Below are 20,739 nucleotides of genomic sequence, written 5' to 3' on the forward strand. Positions count from 1 at the left end.
CAAAAAACGACTCATTAATCATTATGATTTCTTTAATAAATGATCTTGAAATTATATTTGTGATTATTTTTCTTTATTATAGTTAAATTGGGATATTTTCAATGGTCGGGAGTGCTATGGTCACCATGACAACCGAATTGTTTTGTTTAAATAAATTATTAGAAAATTTGCGCTACTTCGATGTTGTGTATTTGTCGGTTGATTTACGTGTTAAAAGATTTAATTTGACAGTACGAGATACTAATTCAAAATGTAATTTTTCATAACATAATTTTTTTTTAATTACGTTTTTTTTTTCATTAAAATTTTATTCGCTGTTTAATGTTTTGTTTGTCGGATATTCTTTGGCAAAGAATAACTTAAATAACACTTATCAATACATGATATCAAAAAAATTTCTAAGACAATGAATTACTTAATTATATTAATAAAATTCAAAGTGAGTCGTTTTTTGTGCCGGTCAGTGTATATAGGTTGTAATCAAAATACAGGGAATAGATATTTATGCATTAAGGGAGATATGAACATGATTTTTCCCTGAGGTTGACGTGGTTATACACCGAGGACCTTTGGCCAACCAAGGGGAAAAACATGAATATCTCCCGTGGTGCATACAATATTTTATTTTTTAGTGTCTGTACTTAAAAGTTAAAACTTTCTTAAAAATATTTTGCAGGGAAGATTGCGTGAATATATGGTTGCTATAGTTTTGTTCTCATGAGTTTGTTGTAAACAGTGTGGAGGGCGAAAAAATTTGAAATATCCCAAGGGAGTTATGAGTTGTTTTTCATAATGTGTATCTATGACGAAATGAAACTATATCGTGTTACTAAAAAATACATATTTAAACCCGTGTACTGAATACTCCCGCCAGGAGATGATATGGGGCCACGACGTAATTTTTATTTTTATTGGTGGTTCCTTATTTTGGCCAGAAGTGTATTTTGAAATTTTGAAAAAACGTTGCAGAGCATAATTTTATTCTGGAATAAACGGCTGGTCGCAGACTTTGGTGCAAAAATAAATAAATAAAACTCTTTCGGAGGGAAATTTAAGCATTCTTAAGACGACGCTTTTCATAATGAAACTCGATTTTTTTCTCCTGAAAACTGTTATTCGTTTAGTGCCGCGACTAAGTGCAAACGGACGAAGTTGCAATTCGTCAGAAGAATAATTTATGCAAATTGGAAATAATTTTGCATTCTGCAGTAAACCAGACGAAGCGGCCGTTCCCTTCGCGATTTTTAAAGGAAATAACTTGCATACTTCTAACATTTCTGGTGTTTACGCACGTTCACAAAGGCAACAAAGAGGACAGCCGTTTGTTGTTTACAAAATCTTCCTGCACGCTAACAACCACATCCAATCACCATTACAGTGAGTTAACCGAACTGCTTACAGAGTCTCAATAATTCTGACACAAGTTTGTTTGTTTAAAAGGATGATAGGCTAAACTTGTTCGAGGATTAGTCTGTCGTCTCAAGTTTGATGAAATTTCGCTCGGAGCAAAACGCGGCCAATGGAACTCGTTTGGAGAATTTAAAAATTTAAATGCGTGTGTTCAGGCCGGAATTGAGACATCGATAAAACAGAGATATAATCAGATTGGCCTTTTGTTATTACGAATCCAAACAAAAAAATAGAGGGAATGAGAATCTCGTTTCGTCGACTTTATTGGCAAATCTAATCTATCCGAACGCGTTTTCTGGCACTTTGTTAATTCACATTTTCAAGAATGAATAGTAAAAATTAAAAAAAAAAATCAGTGAACGTTGTGCTGCAAGTTTGGAACGGATCTGTTCTCGAGGGAGGTTCTCCACCAGCTAATAAGAGTTTTTGGGGTAGTTTCTAATAGAGTTGGTAATGATTTCGCAGCGGGTAGTGGCTGGTAATCAGCCCTCGGTTATTGTTTATCGCATGACATGACCCCAACTTACATAATTCTAACTGGAATACAATCGAAATTTCCTGCAGGGTCTATTAAAATTTGGAATTCAAGTTTTAACAGGACCGCCGCTAATCTTCGTTTGAATAATCTGCATCGATAACCTCAGCACTGGCAGAGTTGCGGTCGCGCCGAAAAACTCTCCATATTAATTTCAAATTCATTTTTTTTGGGTGTCACCGATCTCGTTTGCTCTCAGCTTTGTTCTTGCGGTCTGGAGTGTGTGCCGGTGAAAGATCTCCGACTTTCGTCTAGTGAAAACGCTGTTGATTTTCAACCACAATTTGACAACCGACTCTCTTCCATTATATTTTTTTAGAAAATGCCGATTTCTTAAATTAAGTCAGAGAGATTTGATCGCGCTGCGATATTCATCGATTCGCACTCAATTATTACTAATATTTCCTATCGTAAAGAGGTTTAATTACCGTTTCATGACTACGTGAAAACGAAACGTGTTATGAGTTTTTACTTTTTAGTGAAAGTCGAATCGACTAAGCAAACAATTGACCGAACACGCTTCTGCTCTTCAGGTTTTGGGCATGTGCCTAATCCAGAGGAAAGTATGCGGCTCCGGACGGTTTCCATCACGGAAACAATCGGTTATTAAATAGCCCACAGCTCCGGCCGGAGCCTCCAATTTAGAAAATCGTTAAGAGTACTCTTGATGCGAGAACAGCACATCACGTGGTCTCGATCTTTTATAAATCGCGACTCCGTCCATGTTGTTTTTTTCAACGTGTTTCCACTGTACTATTGCGGGCAAAAAAGTGGGATATCAAATTTCTGTCAGTTTTGAAAAATTCGATGTAGTTCAAGCTTTATTGTCATTTTTTTGACACTATTCTAGACAGTTTAAAAATTGATTTTATATTTCTATTTTTCTTTTCCAAATGCCCTCTTCTTTTGATAAAGGTAGATTTTGATTGGAACTTTGCATTAAATAAATATTCACTACGTGCTTACTTACAATCATTCCCTAAAACCTACAATACTTAATGACAACGTCAATCAATTCAAAGTAGGGTTAGAATCAGATAAGGGTTATTTCACATTAAAAGTCAAGACAATGACGTTGATTTCCACTTTTTTTGCCCGCAATAGTACTACAACGTCATCAAGAAAGACTGAATCTGTTGGTAACAATGAAAATTTGAATGATTTTGGTACCACTGTAATCAAAACGCATTTCCGGTTGTCAGTTTTGACAGAGTTGACAGGCGAATTTGACGTTTACCATCAAAGGGTGATTTTTATAATACCCGGTGATTTTAAATGAATGTGACTTTTTTTCATAGGTTGGTAATATTATTGTTGGTTATTCTGCTTTTTAATGTGATAGTTGACATAAACATAGGCGTCCTCGCCTATTTGACACAATTTATTAATACATAAAATGTCAAAATGACGTACGTACGCCAATGTGTTGATCAAGGTATCAAGTTTGCCAAAATAATTTATGAAAAATGTTCCCAACTTAAGAAAAAAAGTCAGAATCATTTAAAATCACCCGGTAGCATAAACATACCCGACATAACCTAATTTTTTTTTTAATGTCGTGTCAAGTTAAAACATTCGGTCAGTGCCAATTACGAAACAGAAAAATACCAATATTTTTCAATTGTTTCATTGTCAACAGACTCAGTCATTGTTGATCACGCTGTACTATATGTATTCTACCTGTCCAGGACAAAATGATTTTTAGGTCCATAAACAATAAAAAAACAATAAACAAAGTAGTCATAATTAAACAAATTCTAGACAAAAAAAAAATATTTTTAAGTAAATACAGTCCATTTTTTTTATTATAGTCCGATGAGGTTAGTCCGAATCAAGAAGTTGACATGACCTGCGTCTGCTTTCGACATTTTACAGCAGCGCATGGTGCTACCAATATTTGAAAATTTTTGAGATTTTGAGTTGTGTTCTTTCGTGCTTTCATGATTTTTCTGCAAATTCATTCCTCCGTTTTCATTTTGTTTTTCAAAAAACAGTTCTTTTCAGAACGCTTTTGATAACTACATATTTATCAACTAATAGGTAAAATATATTAAAAGTTGTTGAAAGTAACACTAAACAACCAGGTTTGGACTGTCTTTCTTTCTTCCTAGATTTTGTTTCGGCAATGCCACGTAAGGTCAATGCCCTTATACGCTAATAAGAAATTTGTAATAGTTATTTACTTATAGAGGGCCGAAAGATTAACTTTACGCCCGCGGGCGCCCGTCCAAGGGCGTAAAGGTCTTTCGGCCTGAGGTACGTACAACGTTTTACACACGACTGCCCATCAATCAAAAAGACCACTCAACGAATATAATAAAAAAATCTAGGTTGTCTCTGTAGACAAATTTCCCATTTGCGGGCTTTTTGCTTTGGTTTACAGCCCGCCGGACCTGTAAAGTTACTTTACCGCCCGCCAGACGTAAAATTGAAGTTTCGTTCATGGTAACTAAGATGCAAACCAACTTTTCTAATGCAGTTGTGCGTAAATCTTTATTATAACGGTTATTTTTTGTCTAGAATTCGTTTCATTTGGTCCTGAACAGGTACATATACAGTGTGGAACAAAATGATTCTCATCTAGTTACTTTTGCATTATCCTAGTAAAAATACGAAGTGTCGCTCTACGAAAAAAAAGGAAGGCAGTACTCTAACCTCACCATATACATCAAAATTCCATCCAAATATGAATTATTGTGAAGGGGTGAGATAGGAAATATGCCTCAATAGTGAAAGTGTTTTCTACAGGGTCTTTATAAATGATTGTAGCCGAAGCAAGCCATGCCCATGTTACGAAATTTTTGCCGTCTCGTTGTGAATTTGCAATTTTTGTCACTGTCAGTGTTATTTTTTAGGTGAAAAGTTCGGTGATGAGAATGTTATTTATTTCTTTATAAATTAATGATTGATTATGTTGTTTTGCAACCAATTTAACTTCTGTGTGTGAACGGTATGTAATCACTTATTCTTCATTTTTTATATGGAGCGTCAACCATACGTTTTACATTCAGTTTTTACGCCAACTTGGACTACAATCATTTATAATGACCTACTGACCCTGTAGCATGATATACAGTCGAATGCAAAAAAAAAGTAGACAAAAACAATCTCCTGTTATTGTTTTTCCTCAAAATGTTATTGTATAAATGTGCCTTTTCTAATACCGACAAACTTCTTCTCATTTTTTTTTTTGTATTCGGCTACGTAACCAAGAATACAGTCGTAGTCAGCTGCCAACCAAAATCAAAAAACTGGAAGCTGGACCGAGCAGTCGAAAACTTCATGTCTACTTTTTTTTGCATTCGACTGTACACTTTAATCGTTTGTTAATTCAATTCAATAAATTGCCAATTTGATTGATGACATTTATTGACAGAGCTACTGTCGCGAGCAATAAATTTTGGTCGTCAATGTCATTTCAAAATTTGGTTAGATTGTCACAAATTTAAAAAAATTCCCTGCCTGATTATGCCCACGTCAACAAAGTGTCAAAAAATTGAGAAAAAAATGACAATTAATGTCATACAACATGATGATAGGTTATGATATTTACGACTGTTTTACAATGGAGCATTTTCGATTGCGTCAAAGAATGACCTTGACGACCAAAATTTATTGCTCGCGACTGTACATAGCTACTTCAGAAAGAGTAGAGCGGTGCAGGAAAATTTACATATGAAAAAATTCCAAAGTTAACTAGATGAAAATCATTTTGTTCTACACTGAGTAGTACCCCTGACGCCGTTGTCGACAGAGACGGAGTCGCCAAATTGCTCCCGCACATTTCTCCAACTTTCCAATCTCGAACCCATCCAGAACCTGGATCCGACAACTGCAACAGGTCTCCGCTCTTCGCGACTCTTTCCTTTTCGCCTGTTGCAACTGTTGCAAACCTTTCCGGCGTCGGATGGCGCCAGAGATCCGACCCTGTCCCTCGGCCTACCCAACGTGGGCATCGGAGTGCAACCGATTACCATATAATCCCGAGCCGAACGTCGACCACCTGTGGAATGGTTCTATCTGGGTTATGTTAGGTGAGGAGGCCTAGTTATACCGGCGACCACTTTCATTGTTACAATCACTCTCTCTGCAGAGTTACGGGGTGCAGTAGTAAGCTCTTGAGCGACGCCGGACATGTTAGTGCCATGGGCTTCCTGCTGGTGCTTCTGCTAGTCTGTGGGTCAATGTCGGCGCCCCAAGGTAGCGGCGGCAAACGTCCGCGTTGCCCAGCCCATTTCCATGGGACTAAAAATGAACGACAACGCTAACGATGTGTGTGTGGTTTTGTGCAGATTGTGGCAGGAGCTTCAGGAGATCCAGGCAGCCCCGCGTCGGCGCCCTTGGACGCATCATCCACGGCAAGCAGAGTGTCAGAGGCGCTTGGCCCTGGCAGGTAAGGTCCTGGTGAGGGTTCAAGTTTAACGCGTTGTTTATTCGTTCGTTATTCCACTTGCGTAACGTTATTACTTCTCGCTGAAAAAATTTTTTTCGCAAAGTGGGTCATTACCGTTTCCTGTAAACATCGCGGGCTGACTTTCATTATTTATGGATTTGCATTATTCATTACAGAAAAAATACAACAAGCCGATTTAAGTGTCTCGCGCTGGGATTTCCGGATAGGCCAGGGGTGGAGCTCCTTTTTCCTTCTTTCACGGCTAAATGTCGCCCCACACTGTTGACATATTTTATTAACGTGTTTATTCCCGAGCCAAATCCAATTTTGACAACTCTCCCCCAAACATCCATAATCCTCTTTTAAATATTTACCCCGGCCTGGACGCTGTGTCCTCGCATATCTCTGGACCCCACAAAATCTACCGCATTTTTTACACATCAATCTCCTCGAACCTCGACGATGGCAAAAAACGTTTTCACAGAACAACTGTTGCGTTTCAAGCGAGCTTTGCTTTCACACTTAGCATTGTTACAACCTGTAATGAAGACTTTACAAGAACGAGACACATTTCGGTAAACAAACATGATTCGCCTGGATTCTTTCCTTCGAATACAAAAACAAATAATGGAATATTTGCGTCGTCACACAACAGGGATTTATCGACGAAATCCATTTTGGAAAAGCAAACCATTAGCTGATCGGAATGTTATTTTTGGACTTTATCGCTTTCACACACGACTAGATCTACCCACGGGGATCAATGATTTCGGGCGTATCATGACCAAATGCACGTATGCACGAATATCGACTAATTAGTCGCTTTCGAGATAACTTTTTTAAATTTGGCGTCGACGACGATTCAATTTGCAAAGTTTCCGAACGTACGGCAAAATTGCCACAGAATTTCAAAGCCGCAACTTAAATTGAGTTTGGCGCGACACTCACGGCCGAATCCCTAAAAGATCCAGTTTTTTGCGAAAATTAATTTCCGGACATCCTTCGTATCCTCGTGCGTGTCCATAAATTGCGGCTGTGTTAATTCGAATGCGAACTGAAGTAATCCTTGTAACAGGTCTCCCTCCAGCTTCTCCACCCTCAATTTGGGTTTTTGGGTCATTGGTGCGGTGGCGTGTTGATATCTTCGGAGTGGCTTTTGACGGCGGCTCACTGCATCAACAAGTGAGTACTGGATTGTTTGGTTTCAGTTTTGTTGATTGCTTCCGGGCAATGGATAACCGGATAAGTTTATGTAATGGTTTGGCATCACTTTCAATGGATAGAACCTGTTTCGAATTGTTTCATAAAATGACTGTGAAGTATTATTCAATGCTCGTTCTAGATTCCGATCGACGATTTTTTCCACGCTCATCGATCGAAACGGCTTTATACGCTGCAGAGAGAAATGTAATGAATGACGATTCTGCATGCCAATACGCATACCAAATTATTGTCATTCGTTTCTACACGGTTTTCTTTGTTGGTATTACTAACCTATTAAATTGAGCTTTCTACCAACATCTAACCGACTTTTTATAATTAAAATTCATGCGAGATCATATAAACTAGACTCCAGTCGATCCAGTTAAGATCTGATAAGGACCACACTTGCGGCAATTAATAAAAAAAAATAATAATAACCGACTAGCCAGAGCTAGTTTTTCAAATTTGTCCCACAATTGCAACAAATCTCAAATGTACTGTGAAGTGGAAAAAAATTAAAACCCGTTCAAAAAAATTTACTCGAGACTCGAGAACAAGAATTCCTTCATTATCTAGCTAGTTTTGGACTCTGAGTCGTTCGTGAGACATCAAGTGGTCACATTTTTTGCATATCCCGTGTTTGCATAATTTTTAGATATTTACGTAACTCCATTTTTTTTGGTAACAAATCATCCTTTTGACACTTTATCTGCACCTGTTTATGTTTTCGGAATTCCTGTACACGACAAACACGAACGATTAATGTTTTTTTAAATGTCATAATTTAATGGCTCACCTAAGCTAGGCATTTTAAGTAGCTAATGCCATATAATTACACAAAATTATAAGCGTCGCCTCCATTATTTCAGTTGTTATTCAAATGGATTTTAACAATAAAAAATTTTATGTAGAGTTATGTAAACTGCACTTTGGTCATCTAAAGCTGTGAAAATTTCTGGTTTGAGAGAAATCACGATTGATTGCAATTCCGGCCGTAACTCTTGGTTTTGAATGGAAAATTTAATCCATATCGTCGAACAAACAAACACAACAATTGATTTTTTTGTAGGTTGATTAATATTATCATAATTGTACTAGTGCGATTAAAAAAGAGGTAATAGGAAGACTTTTGCGCTTATGTAAATGTTTGCATCTAAGTGTTTGCGTAAATATCTACATCTGTACTTGACACGTGCGTGTGTGACCATTAAAATCCCAAAGTAAACTTTACATAATTGGTGTAATTCAAATAGAACAACTGGTTTAGAGCAAATGGAAACTGCAGAATGTTATGGTTTTGATTTTTTTTTTTTTAATCTGGATTAACGCTTAATTTTAGCGACCTGTTCAACTTGCCCTTGGCCGCCTTGTGGACGGCCGTGCTGGGCGACTGGGACCGCGACGTGGAGGAAAAGACGGAGCAAAGGATCCCCGTCGAAGAAATAATCCTCCACGAACGATTTCACAATTTCCAGCACGACATCGGTAAGTAGAACTGTACCAAAGCGAAGATTTCGACTGAGTGATTGTTCTCAGCACTGATGAAACTCTCGCGTCCAGTGAAATTAGCGAGAGACAGCCGAGTCAGAGCCGTTTGTTTGCCCCCGAGTCGACTAACACACAATCAGACAGACCTGTGCATCGCCACCGGCTGGGGCAGAGACGTCGAGGACGGGATGTTAGCAGGGAAACTGCTGGAAGCGCGCGTCCCCCTACACGACAACGCAATTTGCAGGAAGAAGTACGGACACGCGGTGTCGATAAGGTCGGGGCACATGTGTGCGGGACACCTGGACGGCTCCAGCGGCACTTGTGTTGTACTGTTACATCGATCAGCAACCGACACATTTTCACGATTGTTGTTTCAGGGGGACTCAGGGGGGCCTTTGCAGTGTGCGACCCCAGACGGGCGGTGGATGCTGGCCGGGATCACCTCGTTCGGCTCCGGATGCGCCAAACCCGGCTTCCCGGATGTCTACACGCGACTCTCCTATTACCTACCGTGGATAAAATCAAAGACTCGCTTGTAGCAACCTTGACTGACACTGACCTGATCTCAGATGTGATAGTAATTGTTCGTGAAAGTAACAAACGTTGTAAATAAATTGTACATAAAAACTACCACAAAACAGTACAAAGTGTTCTTGAATAAAATTACTCAAAACTAATAGCTTTCACGCAACGAATTGTCTCACTTACCGAGGACAAATTCAGGTTTGAAGACGACACCACGGGGCGATATTGATGCATTTTGAATTCGAGCGCATGTCACATAACCTCACTTTTTCTCGCGCCTCCTGAAAACCCAAACAAACAAATTATCCACAAATAATTATTCCTGAAAATATTACTTACATTGTTTGGCTATTATTTAGTATTTCTCTGAGGCCGCAGTTGCAATTAAATTATTAAAGTGAGAACATAAAAAGTTGTAAAAACAACTGACACTGACAGTTCAAAAATAATACCAACTTATTTTTTGTTGTAATTTCATTAATATTTATATTTTTTATTATCTTTATGATTTAATTATGAAGCTGTAAGTTTTTAATCATTGCGTAATTACGTGTTTAATTATGTGATTAGTCATTCGAGAGAGAATGACCGCAATGCAAATTCTGTTAGTCAAGATGGAATTTTGACATTTTGTTTTAACCTTAAGGGGGGCGAAATAAAAATCGAGATTCTATATAAAAGCTTTATTACAAAATAGTACAAACCATTCTTAAATACCTACAGCTAAACTTAAGACTAATAGCTTTACGTACTTATATACAATATAAATAATTTCAGTCTCTAGAACGTCACAGACGCTAATCACTACAAGGCATTTAATGCACTACAAGTTAAAAATCACTTTAATATTCTAAGCTCCGGCTTGAAATAGGGCGAGTTTATTGGAATTATCGGAATCGGGCTGTAATCACCCCTGAAACTTAGTCGACCGTTCGGCTCGTCCTTGTTGAAGAACAATGAGAACAAAGCCGAGCCTGACATTAACGCTAAACCCCCCAACCCCAAGAGATAGATCAGTACTTCTTGTATAACAGGTAACACGTAAAACAAGAGAGTGATGAGAGTGTAGATCCCATTCGGGATCTCTCCTAACCTCAACTGTAACCAAAACAAGGGGAGAACCATCCCGTTGAAGGGTTTCGTTCGCGGATTGTACTTAGTCTGACCCATATCTAAATTAATTTGTATCCTGAGATTAGCTTCTAACGCTATTCCCAACTCTGGATGTAAAATGAAACTAGACTGGTGTAATTCTTCCTTGGGATTCATCCCGACGACTTGCTCCAAAAGCATGGGGTCGGAGTTCAAAAAATGTGGCTGAGATATGGCAATGGGGATGTCGTAGTAGCAGGGAGACAACGAACCCAGACCTTTTGGCAAACATTTACCCTTGACGCAGTAACAAGCGTTGTCGGGGTTCTCTTCCGGAGTGGCCAAGAACAGATTATCCACTTCGTACGTCAATCCGGTGAAACCAGCTCTCGACACGGTTTTGTTTTTGTAGACGAAGGGAACAGGTCGGCAGAAGGCTCGTCTGTACAGTTTGACAGAAGTGTTTGCTTTCATATTCGGTGGAAATACTGTCCCCTCGAAAGCACCCTCGACCATGTTACACCTCGAATTTTCTTTGACCGTCCCGTTGGTCTCCACATAGCCCCATTGTTTCAAACCAGGTGAGCCGTTCCACCTGTGGATGTGGTAGACCGCGAGGCGCTCAGTTTCGGTCAGAATGGGACTGGCCAATCCCAGTTCTGGTTTCATGTTGAGCGTGACGACGTTGGAGGCGTTATCTAGAGCCATCAGCTATTTCAAAAGTGAGTTTGTGTTCTTCAAATGGGGACTTACTCTGTCGAGGATTCCGAATCTGTCGAAGTTGATCCAGGAGGGGATGGCTTTGTGGGCTAGTGTGACTAGTCGGTCGTCGTAGCCCCACAAGTATTGCGCTATGGTGATGTTGATGAACGATTGAGAATTGAGACCGTTGCTGATCGCTGCGACCGCCAAGTTTGTGAACATGCTGGAGTCTTGCAAGGACGCGGTGATTCCTAGTAGAGGGATATTGGGGGAGATGATAAAATCTTGATCTGGGTCTCCAATCGACAGGTCCCTTCTGAATGTCAAAAATCTTCGAGGTTCGAAGGTCATGGTGCCGTCCTCGTTGAAAGTGGCGTTCTTATTCTGGAGACCCTCCCTAGAAGGTGTGATTAGAGCAGGTCAAAAATCGAAATACGAAGACTCACTGGTAGACGTAAGGACCGACTTGTTCGATTTTCATCTTCTCTTTCCCCGCCAAGAATTCGTCTTTGTTGGTCACGTTGAAAATGAACGCATCGATGAAGACATCGTACGGAGGCTCCGACCACAACTTGAGGAAAATGGAACCTGGCGCTAGCGTCGCCACCTTCTTTATGATGAGTTGCACTGGTTGGTAGACAAACATAAGGTACGAACAGCAGGACATTATAGCGCCCAGCAGCAGCAGCAACAGCAGCCCTGAAAGAAATTGCGTTTTTCAATGCTGAAACTCGCCTCGAATGAGCATCTTGGTTCATTGCCACGCGAAGTCAACGTACTTTCTCGATTATATAACGTCTGGTCTCGAGCATTACCATAAAATATTGGTTAAGGTCACTTCTATAATTGGGAAATATAAAAATATCTGTTGTGATGTTTACTGTAACACAAATTAACACGAATCGGTCAATGTTACGTCAGCTGCAAAGTGGTCATTGTGCGCCGAGGTAATTGCAATTTAGTGAAAGACACCTCGCGGAAATTTTCGACCTTTTCGCCGATCAATTCGAATTTTGGATTGCCTTGACGCGACCGTCCCTTGTGCTTCCATGAATCTCGAATGTCTACGGAAACAACGCCAAATCTAATCGAACGCAAAATATTCTCTATCAAGTGTTTACACTCGCAGATCGGTGATCTTCGATGCGCGTGATGGGAGCAAATGCGACAAAACGCTCCTTCAGGACCCGGAAACGCGAATTTTTATGCCGACGAGATGCGAGTTATGGGACAGTTTCATGGGGCTGCCTTGGCCAAGATTACATCCATCCACCTTGATATTGACGGTCAGAGTGGCGAATAGCCATGATATGTCGCTTAATTTCGCTGAAATACACCGAAAGTGTGACTCCGAAATGAGAAAAAAAAACAAGTATTTTTTAATTGGATACTGTCGGCAAACACCGAAAGGGGGTTCCAGAGTGGAAAAAGAATAAAAAAGTTGATAGTTAACAGTGCTGAATGTACCAAAAGTGGGGCTCCAGAGAGAGAAGAAATCAAAAAGTTTTTAATTTGACAGTTGAGAGGCTAGAGGTGGCTAAAATGGTGGCTACAGTGGGAAATAGTTATTTATTATACAAGACGATAAAATTTTATTTTATCTTCGAGAGCGGTTTAAGCCTCGAGGCGTAAGCCGAGAGGCTAATACGCTCGAGAAGATAATGGTGAATTTTATCGTCGTGTACAATACAAAATTTTATTCCATCCTCCATTACTTCGATTGAATTACTGAATTATTTTGATTATAACAATTATAAACGTCAAAAAAATTCAACAATCAAAAAAACGTCAAAAACAGAAAAACAACAATGGATGTTAAACATTAGAAACTCAAAGCGGGGGCTGTTGGCATGGGAGTCGGTTACCGAGATAATTTGTTTATCAACAAAGTTAAAAGCAGTTTCGTGAAAGCGTCGTGAAAGTGTTTCATTTTTGAGGAAATAATGGCCCAATCTTTCCTTAATGAAGATGAATTGTATGTTCCTGAAGATATTATTAAAGAAGCCAGATCTGTTATTGAAAATTTATTGCCGCGAAAATCTGTATCGTTGTATGAAAAAGAATACAATATTTTCTGTGCCTGGAGGAAAAGCAGAAACATAAAAGGTGTATCAGAAGAAGTCCTGCTATCGTACTTCGCAGAAAAGGTAAAAAAGTATAAGGCTTCAACATTGTGGAGTTGTTATTCAAAGTTGAAGAGTACCTTACTGATCAAGGAACAAGTAGACATATCAAAGTAAGAAGAATGATTATTTTGAATATTATAATTAAAACGTTTATTTTTTTAGATTTTTGAGTCTGAAGACTTTCCTTAAGCGAGAATACTCAACCTACACACCGATTAAATCAAATGTGTTAGAGAGGGAACATTTTAACAAATTTTTGGAGGATGCACCTGATAAGATTTACTTGTTGATAAAGGTAAGTGTTTTTATTATGGTAGTTTCACTCAATATTAAGTAAATTATCTAAAGGTTGCCTTGGTCATGGGAATCGGCGGAGGATGCAGAATGGATGAATTACACAAAATGAAAATTGACGATATCGAAGATCGAGATAATATTCTGATAATACAAGTTCCCGAAACAAAAACGAATAAGAAGCGTATGTTTACTATTGTGGATAATACGAAAATAGGAGTTAGCAAGTTGGCTTTATACAAAAAATATAGTGATTTAAGACCTGCAAATACACCAACCAAGAGTTTCTTTTTGGGTTATCGCAATGAAAAATGTACAAAGCAAGTGGTGGGAATTAACACATTTTACAAGATGCCCCGAATGATAGCGGAATTTTTAAAGCTGCCATTACCTGAATCTTACACTGGTCATTGCTTTAGGAGATCAAGTGCTACTCTTTTGGCGAACACTGGAGCTAACACGCTTATGATGAAGAGACATGGTGGCTGGAAATCGAATTCGGTTGTAGAAGGCTACATTGATGAATCAGTTGAAAATAAGAAGGAAATTTGTAACAGAATTTTGATGGGAACAAGCAGCACAAAGAATTGTCAAGGATTTTCAAACGAATTACCTGGTTGCAGTGGCGCTAACCTCATCAAAAGTGAGGATGTCGTTAACTTCATCAAAAGCAAAGATGTCGCTAACGAGAATACTGTCAAATGTGGTGGAAAAGTGTTTAAAAAGTGCACATTTAATTTTTATTAACAATGTTATTTCCGGTTATTTCAATTCAGACGTTTGTAATTTTGATTAAAAAAGAATAAAGAAACTTGTGAAAATGTAATTATTTTATTTTTCTAGACGATAAAACTTCATTTTACCATGAAGAAAACAGTAGATAAAATACCATTTTATCGTTTAGGATGGAATAAAATCTTTTTTTTTTTTAATTTGACCGTTGACACTGTTGACAGTTTGCCTTAACCTCAACAGTCGTTGACATCGTAGATTACTCTTTATCGAAGAGAGCCACTAAAAGTGGCGCCCTTGGGCCGAATTGTTTATTCTGACAATTATTTATTGTTCAAGTAATGTCAAACACGAGATTCTTGTCGACTGTTTTGTTCCGAGCGACACGTGTTTCGCCAAATAGAGTCACCTCATCAGGAGTCACCACCCGTCTAAAACCATTTACAGCCAACCAACAGTGTCCTGTGACTTCATCCAGCACAAAACAAAATATCTTCAGATCTAATCAGTGTTTTAACGTTTTAGATTTAGTAGACAGGTCCTTTTTGATTGCACCACCTCTATAATTCTACTAAGTGATTTTTTTTACTTTTTTCTCCCTTTGTATTTAATTATTTTTGCTTTGCATATATGTATTGTGAGTAATCTGGATGCGTAAGACATTACGATTCGTTGCATGTCACTTGGTAGAATAGCGGCGCGGAAGGAAGTTTTTAAATATTTAAGTTGACCAACAGAATATAAATTAGGAAATGGACAACGTTTCAAGATCAAAAATTTCGGCACGCAAAACCTCGTCGCTTAATAACAACAACTGACGGTGGCAATTTTGAAAATTTCGAAAATCTAGTCTCAAAAATGGTTAATCTCGTTTCTGCAACTCGAGTGCATAAAGTGTTTCGCAAGTTTTATTTCATATTCAGGTCTCGGTTGAATGAATTATGTCTTTTATTGTTGAAGTGAACTGGCAATGAGGCATTGAAAAACCTACAGTTACTTAATTAAATAAATTGGACTTACGTGAATTAATCTTGTACCTAAATTCCATATTGTCACTAAAATTTTCGCACAAACACTAAACTTTGACAGTTCTTTTGAAATGGAGTGGAAGACCAAAACAGCTCGACTTGGACTGTTAAATAATCCATTGACAAGAGTTCTGGGGGTTTTTAAAAGACGGTAGTCGGCTTACCTATTTATTGAGTGGGAGAAATTGATAGATATGACGTCCGAGGTTGGCGCTTCTCAAGAACTTTACCTGCCCCACCAAAATATAGTATCGCGGGTATCTGACGTTGTTTTTAATGATGCGACAAGTCATTTCATGATTTATAACAAGCGTGACATGTCAATGGTGGAAATACCGTCCGATCGTTGCACATTGCACCCACTAACGAAAGGACACTCGGTGGACGATCGTGGAGAAAAAGTGCATGCGGCGCTGCATGTAACAAGCCGGTGCAGCTATTTAGAAAGGTGCAACAGAAGGCAATCGAAATTATGCAAGTCGCTGTTAGCGAACAGTCGCTACTGCACTGAAAATCATTTTGACTTGGCGACAATCGAAACCTTCACCTTAACACTGAAGGACTAGCAGGATCGTAAAACTAGGAATTTTGTCGAACTGGACCATTCAGGGTAAATCGTGGAAATGGGTTTAAGGCCTAGAATGGCGAAGGTGTCGAGCCCAAGAACTCGAGATAAGACGAAGGAAAGTTTTCACCGGTTGCTCAATTAACACTCGAAAGGTTTTTTTCCGGTCATCGCATAATCTCGACCAGTAAAGTTTCCATCAGTTTCGCAATATTAATTAAGCAAGAGTCTAGCTAAATCAAAATCGAAATCGATTCAGCTGTGCGTCGAGAAAGGAATAATCTAGATCGTTTTGAAATAAACAAGAATCAACAGAAACGAATGAAGGTGAGAAAGAAGAGTTTACATATTTCAATGCTGAATGTATCAACGCAAATCGCGAAAAAGAGCAAACACATTTTATGGCTGCAAACAGTAATATTTTGTATTTTCATGGACCTATTTTGATTACATAATTGTAACCAAATATTATCTGAGGAGGAAGTAACGCATTTAGCAAACTCTTGTTAAATTAAATAATGGTTTGGTGGAGACAAAATAAGAAAACATAAGTGTTTTAATTGCCGAAAGGAAATGCTCGAAATCAAACAATTTTTTTATTGTTTACAAACATTAAAAAAATAATCTAAGTTGAGTGTCCTGTCTTGCAGCTTCTTCGACTGAGTCAGCTTCAATAAGAAGTCTCAAAATAATTTTATCACACACGTTTTTTTACTTATCATTCTTGTGTAATATTTGGAGCAAATAAACGGTTGTTTGGCGACCGTTCAGTTAAAATTGTTTGAACTCGCTTTGATTTTTTGTTTTGATCCAGCTTGACAATTTTAAGAGATCGCCCTTGACGCATGATGTAACAAATAATCGGAAAAATGTTCATTCTCGGAAGAAAATTCGCAAATCTTTGTTAACGTCAATGACCCACATAACCGAATAATTTATTCCTTCACATCTTATCGGCCTTGTCGCTTTTGGGAACTACCAAGTACTGCTTTTTATTTTCCAGAAACACGCGCATTCCAGTTCGGATTAGAAAGTGTTGTTGTTGTTTTGATTCCGCTACTTTAATTGATCAACTTGAAGAATAGAATAATAATTAAAAATCATGGTTGATCACTTCACTTATCTTAATCGAGTTGTTCATTCGTCAATGTCAGTACGATTCCATAAATTGGAGTGTTAACAAATAAGTAGCTCGATTGAAAATTAGGTTTTGGCTAAAATTGCAATCGTGCAACTATGGACGCACCGCATTCGTTCCTCACTGTTGGACTTCTGGTTATAAATTATTACCGCCCATTACCCAACCGTTCAGTGTCAATGTCGCGACAAATCGCAGCTTAGGTAACACAATTTCGAATTTGTAATTTCCTTCTGTACGTTAACCCTTTCTAAACGAGGGGGCAATTAAATACGACACACTTACGCACCGCAATCTCGCAATTACACTTGCAGGTCTAGAACTTTCATTTATTAATCGATACACAATAATTTAGTGTGAACAGCTGATCTGGAATTGTTCCAATTAAACAAATTCAGAAAAAAATTCCACGGAGTCGTCCGGCGCATCCACCAAAACTCGCCACGTCCTGGAGTTCATCCAATTCTACGTTTGATGATAGATGATAAAAGAGAAATAATTATTTCGTCAAACATTTTTACAATGTTAAGTTGGTATCATCTGGTTCGCGCCATATAATATGGGCATTGAAAACACGAGTGATGTATTTACAGATTATTTCTTATTCAAATTTCTCATTACCATATTTTTGATAATTAAATGTCAGTTGTAAAAGTGCCCCGAAATATTTCTTTGACGTCATTCGTGACATACGAGCCTTTCGGAAACTTACAAATCACTAGCCAAGGTTGGACAAAATTAAATTAAAAAAATATTTATAATAATTAGTACCTCGATCCAAATACTGAGAAAAACGTGAGAAACTTTCGCGCAAGCCTTGGAACCAAGCGCCAGTTCCCAATTGTTCAGAAAACTTGTTACTGAATCGAGCTTTATTTTAATTAAAATGCAACTGTATGCAACAAATTATTCTGCATTTGTGCTGGTTCACATGCCATATTGGTCCGACAATGACAAAGCGAGTCACAAGTGTCAACCCTCCTCTGTCAACCTTCTAATGAAAAAATCCCTAACAATTTTTTCCACAAAATGGGGACATGAAATCACAAAATATTTATAAATGAGTTGAAGTCTAGTATTAGCTTCTGTATCGGTAAATAAATTCGATTGTTATGAATTGACGTCTATGCGTAGGTAATGGATAGACTGATGGATGATCTAATACTATTTACCATTCAATTTTGACACAAAAGATGATATTTGAAGACCGATTTTCCAGGAAATATGCGTTATTAATTTGTGTCAACAGTTAACGTACATATTTAATAATTGCGATAAATAACAACTTTCAGTGCACAAATGTCACCTATAAGTTCTATTTTTGCTGGTGAATCCCAACCCATTAAGTGCGTTATTATTATACGTATTATATCAATTGCAGAATTGCTTGAAAATTTTTAATGTCCATTTAAACTGGTAGTACTTATAAACAGGCAATTAAGCATTACTCGCACGACATATCTCGCAGAATAACTTGTTATTTACTGTATTTTTCTGGTTAGCAATGAGGTAAAAAATCTGCATATTTGTCACAAATCATCGTCGTACTTCCCAGTGAGGTAGTCTAACAAGAAAATTAATAAATCCTTTAGTTTTTATCAATGACAGGTCGGACAAATTACATCTAACCTATAGATGTGGTAATAAACACAAGACAACAATAATTTTTAAATTGAAGAGAATATAGAGTGACAGTTACTTTCAATATTACTAACATTAGCGTCACGCACGTGATAATTTACAAGAAGCGAATGTGTTCTTTGTAGCAACAGCGTTATCCGTTTTGTCTTCGAAATGATGATAACAAAACGATGCCTCGATATATTACATTCGTACAAAAGTGTCGTCAATAAATGGTGTGAAAAGCTAAACGCCGAGAGAGATGTCGTTAGAATGAAAAAAAAACTAATTGTTTCTTTTTGTCAACACTAATTGCATATTTTATGAGCTAATAACAAAGCGTCAGTAATTTTCGAGACAAGTGAGAAATCTTAGTTTGAAGTGACATAATCGACTTGAATAATTTTCGCATAAAAATCAAAGCTTTGACGAGACAGGCGATGATTAATTTGTGCTTTTGTTGGGCTTCAAATTAAGACGGAAAAGGGTGGAGCCCTGAAAGGAGTCAGACTTCAAACACCGTTTCTAAAGAAGAAGAAGTCTTTGGTGTTGTTGAATTTGGCTGACGTTTTAGAATTCGTTAATTTCGTGAAGATGTTGTGCCCACGCGTCGTACACTAAAATGTCTGCGTCAGATCGACGTCCTCAAGAGAGTGTAGCTTTTTGAAGAGGACTTCAACAGACAGTTGTTGGGATTGTCTATTTGAGAAGCTTTCGATAAATCTTAGTCTTGCATTTTTTTTTGATTAATTAAATCCGGTGTGTCGAACAACCTGTTCCTAAAATGTAAACAACATGGCGTCGACACTTCTCCGAATTATGGCGGACATTTTCAGTATGAATTAACCCCACAAGAAAACAAATCCATCGACAACACAAACAACAAACAAGACGAATAAAAAACAAATACAAATTAAAAATTTGTAATTTATTGTTTCATCTGACGTCAGGCGCACGCACTACACCTCTTAGTTTCGTCATGTCTTTCTTTTTTCATGGGTTTAGACCAGGCCTGCTAATTAAAATTAATTTATGTAAATGTGGATCGGTTTTTTGCGTTGCCCCGAGATGAAACACTCTGACGTCAGGTCTAGATTGCATGTTTTGGTTTTTCACCAGAATTTCTTTGTTTATCTCGAGCGTCACAAAGTCCTGGTGGATCACGAAAGGCACACGTGAACATTTTTTACGGAGAAATAAAAGGACATGGTTAAAGTTGCACAGTCGATTAGAGCCTATGCATTTATGCAAGTGTCGGGTTTTTGCAGCATGGTGGAAACAATACACCGACGATAGTAACAAGCAAGATTGCATTTTTAAAACCTTGTTTTTACAATTCCCATGTTTGTGTTTACTGGTCAAACAAATCGTCGTTGACTTACAGTATTTCATTTTCAATAATTCCTGAATGCGTCAATGAATGTGCCGAAAAGTGCAAATTTTCGCGGAATGTTTCCATATCGGGCTAGACCTTCCACCTTTTGGTCAATATTTGGAGAGGCGGTTAAATATTTCGTTTTTTCTCACTATTTGCCAATAATATTTGCAAAGTGTTCCCGCTGTAAACTCGTACAACAGTTGCGGTTTGGAGGCAAAAATTTTGACTTTGAACTCATGATGAGAACAATAATAATATACTCAGTGTTACACTAGACACACTAGAAAATAATAGGTTCTGATAGGACAGTTTACGTCACATTATGCGTATTTGATGGTTTTTTTTAATGAAAATTATAGACCAAAAGGTTGCCAAAGTATCATTAACATTATACCGCCACACAAATTACTGTTTGCAAAAATCTATCAGGGATCTACCTAAGTTTGGGAGGTACATACGAGTACTTCCATTACTAAGCCGCCCAGTCTGTTGCAAATCTAAATAGAA

The 20,739-nt window shown here is 38.0% G+C and overlaps 2 protein-coding genes and 2 long non-coding RNA genes across 5 annotated transcripts; 2 read left to right on the forward strand and 2 right to left on the reverse strand.

The window, feature by feature from the left end:
* Positions 1-6,002: 6,002 nt before the first annotated feature.
* Positions 6,003-9,745, forward strand: LOC138134804 (trypsin-1). The gene is made up of 6 exons (XM_069053303.1): positions 6,003-6,145; positions 6,238-6,338; positions 7,414-7,520; positions 8,881-9,026; positions 9,078-9,358; positions 9,410-9,745. Exons 1-6 carry the CDS (start codon positions 6,091-6,093, stop codon positions 9,569-9,571), a joined length of 852 nt encoding a protein of 283 aa, XP_068909404.1. The 5' UTR covers positions 6,003-6,090; the 3' UTR covers positions 9,572-9,745.
* Positions 9,746-9,807: 62 nt separating this feature from the next.
* Positions 9,808-10,002, reverse strand: LOC138134807 (uncharacterized). Its single transcript, XR_011160822.1, has 2 exons — positions 9,897-10,002; positions 9,808-9,838 (listed from the first exon to the last, which is right to left on the reverse strand). It is a non-coding gene; the product is annotated as an uncharacterized lncRNA (long non-coding RNA).
* Positions 10,003-10,225: 223 nt separating this feature from the next.
* On the reverse strand, positions 10,226-15,902 carry LOC138134803 (scavenger receptor class B member 1). 2 transcript variants are annotated; one of them, XM_069053302.1, is made up of 5 exons: positions 15,696-15,902; positions 15,524-15,635; positions 11,798-12,050; positions 11,403-11,748; positions 10,226-11,360 (listed from the first exon to the last, which is right to left on the reverse strand). In XM_069053302.1, exons 2-5 carry the CDS (start codon positions 15,549-15,551, stop codon positions 10,395-10,397), a joined length of 1,593 nt encoding a protein of 530 aa, XP_068909403.1. In that variant the 5' UTR covers positions 15,552-15,635; positions 15,696-15,902; the 3' UTR covers positions 10,226-10,394. The 2 variants fall into 2 exon arrangements, with proteins under 2 accessions (XP_068909403.1, XP_068909402.1); XM_069053301.1 differs by lacking the exon at positions 15,696-15,902 and having other exon boundaries at positions 15,524-15,683.
* LOC138134806 (uncharacterized) lies at positions 12,713-14,597 on the forward strand. Its single transcript, XR_011160821.1, has 3 exons — positions 12,713-13,587; positions 13,640-13,772; positions 13,826-14,597. It is a non-coding gene; the product is annotated as an uncharacterized lncRNA (long non-coding RNA).
* Positions 15,903-20,739: the final 4,837 nt, after the last annotated feature.

Source organism: Tenebrio molitor, chromosome 7 (assembly GCF_963966145.1).
Source record: "Tenebrio molitor chromosome 7, icTenMoli1.1, whole genome shotgun sequence".
Taxonomy (NCBI): domain Eukaryota; kingdom Metazoa; phylum Arthropoda; class Insecta; order Coleoptera; family Tenebrionidae; genus Tenebrio; species Tenebrio molitor.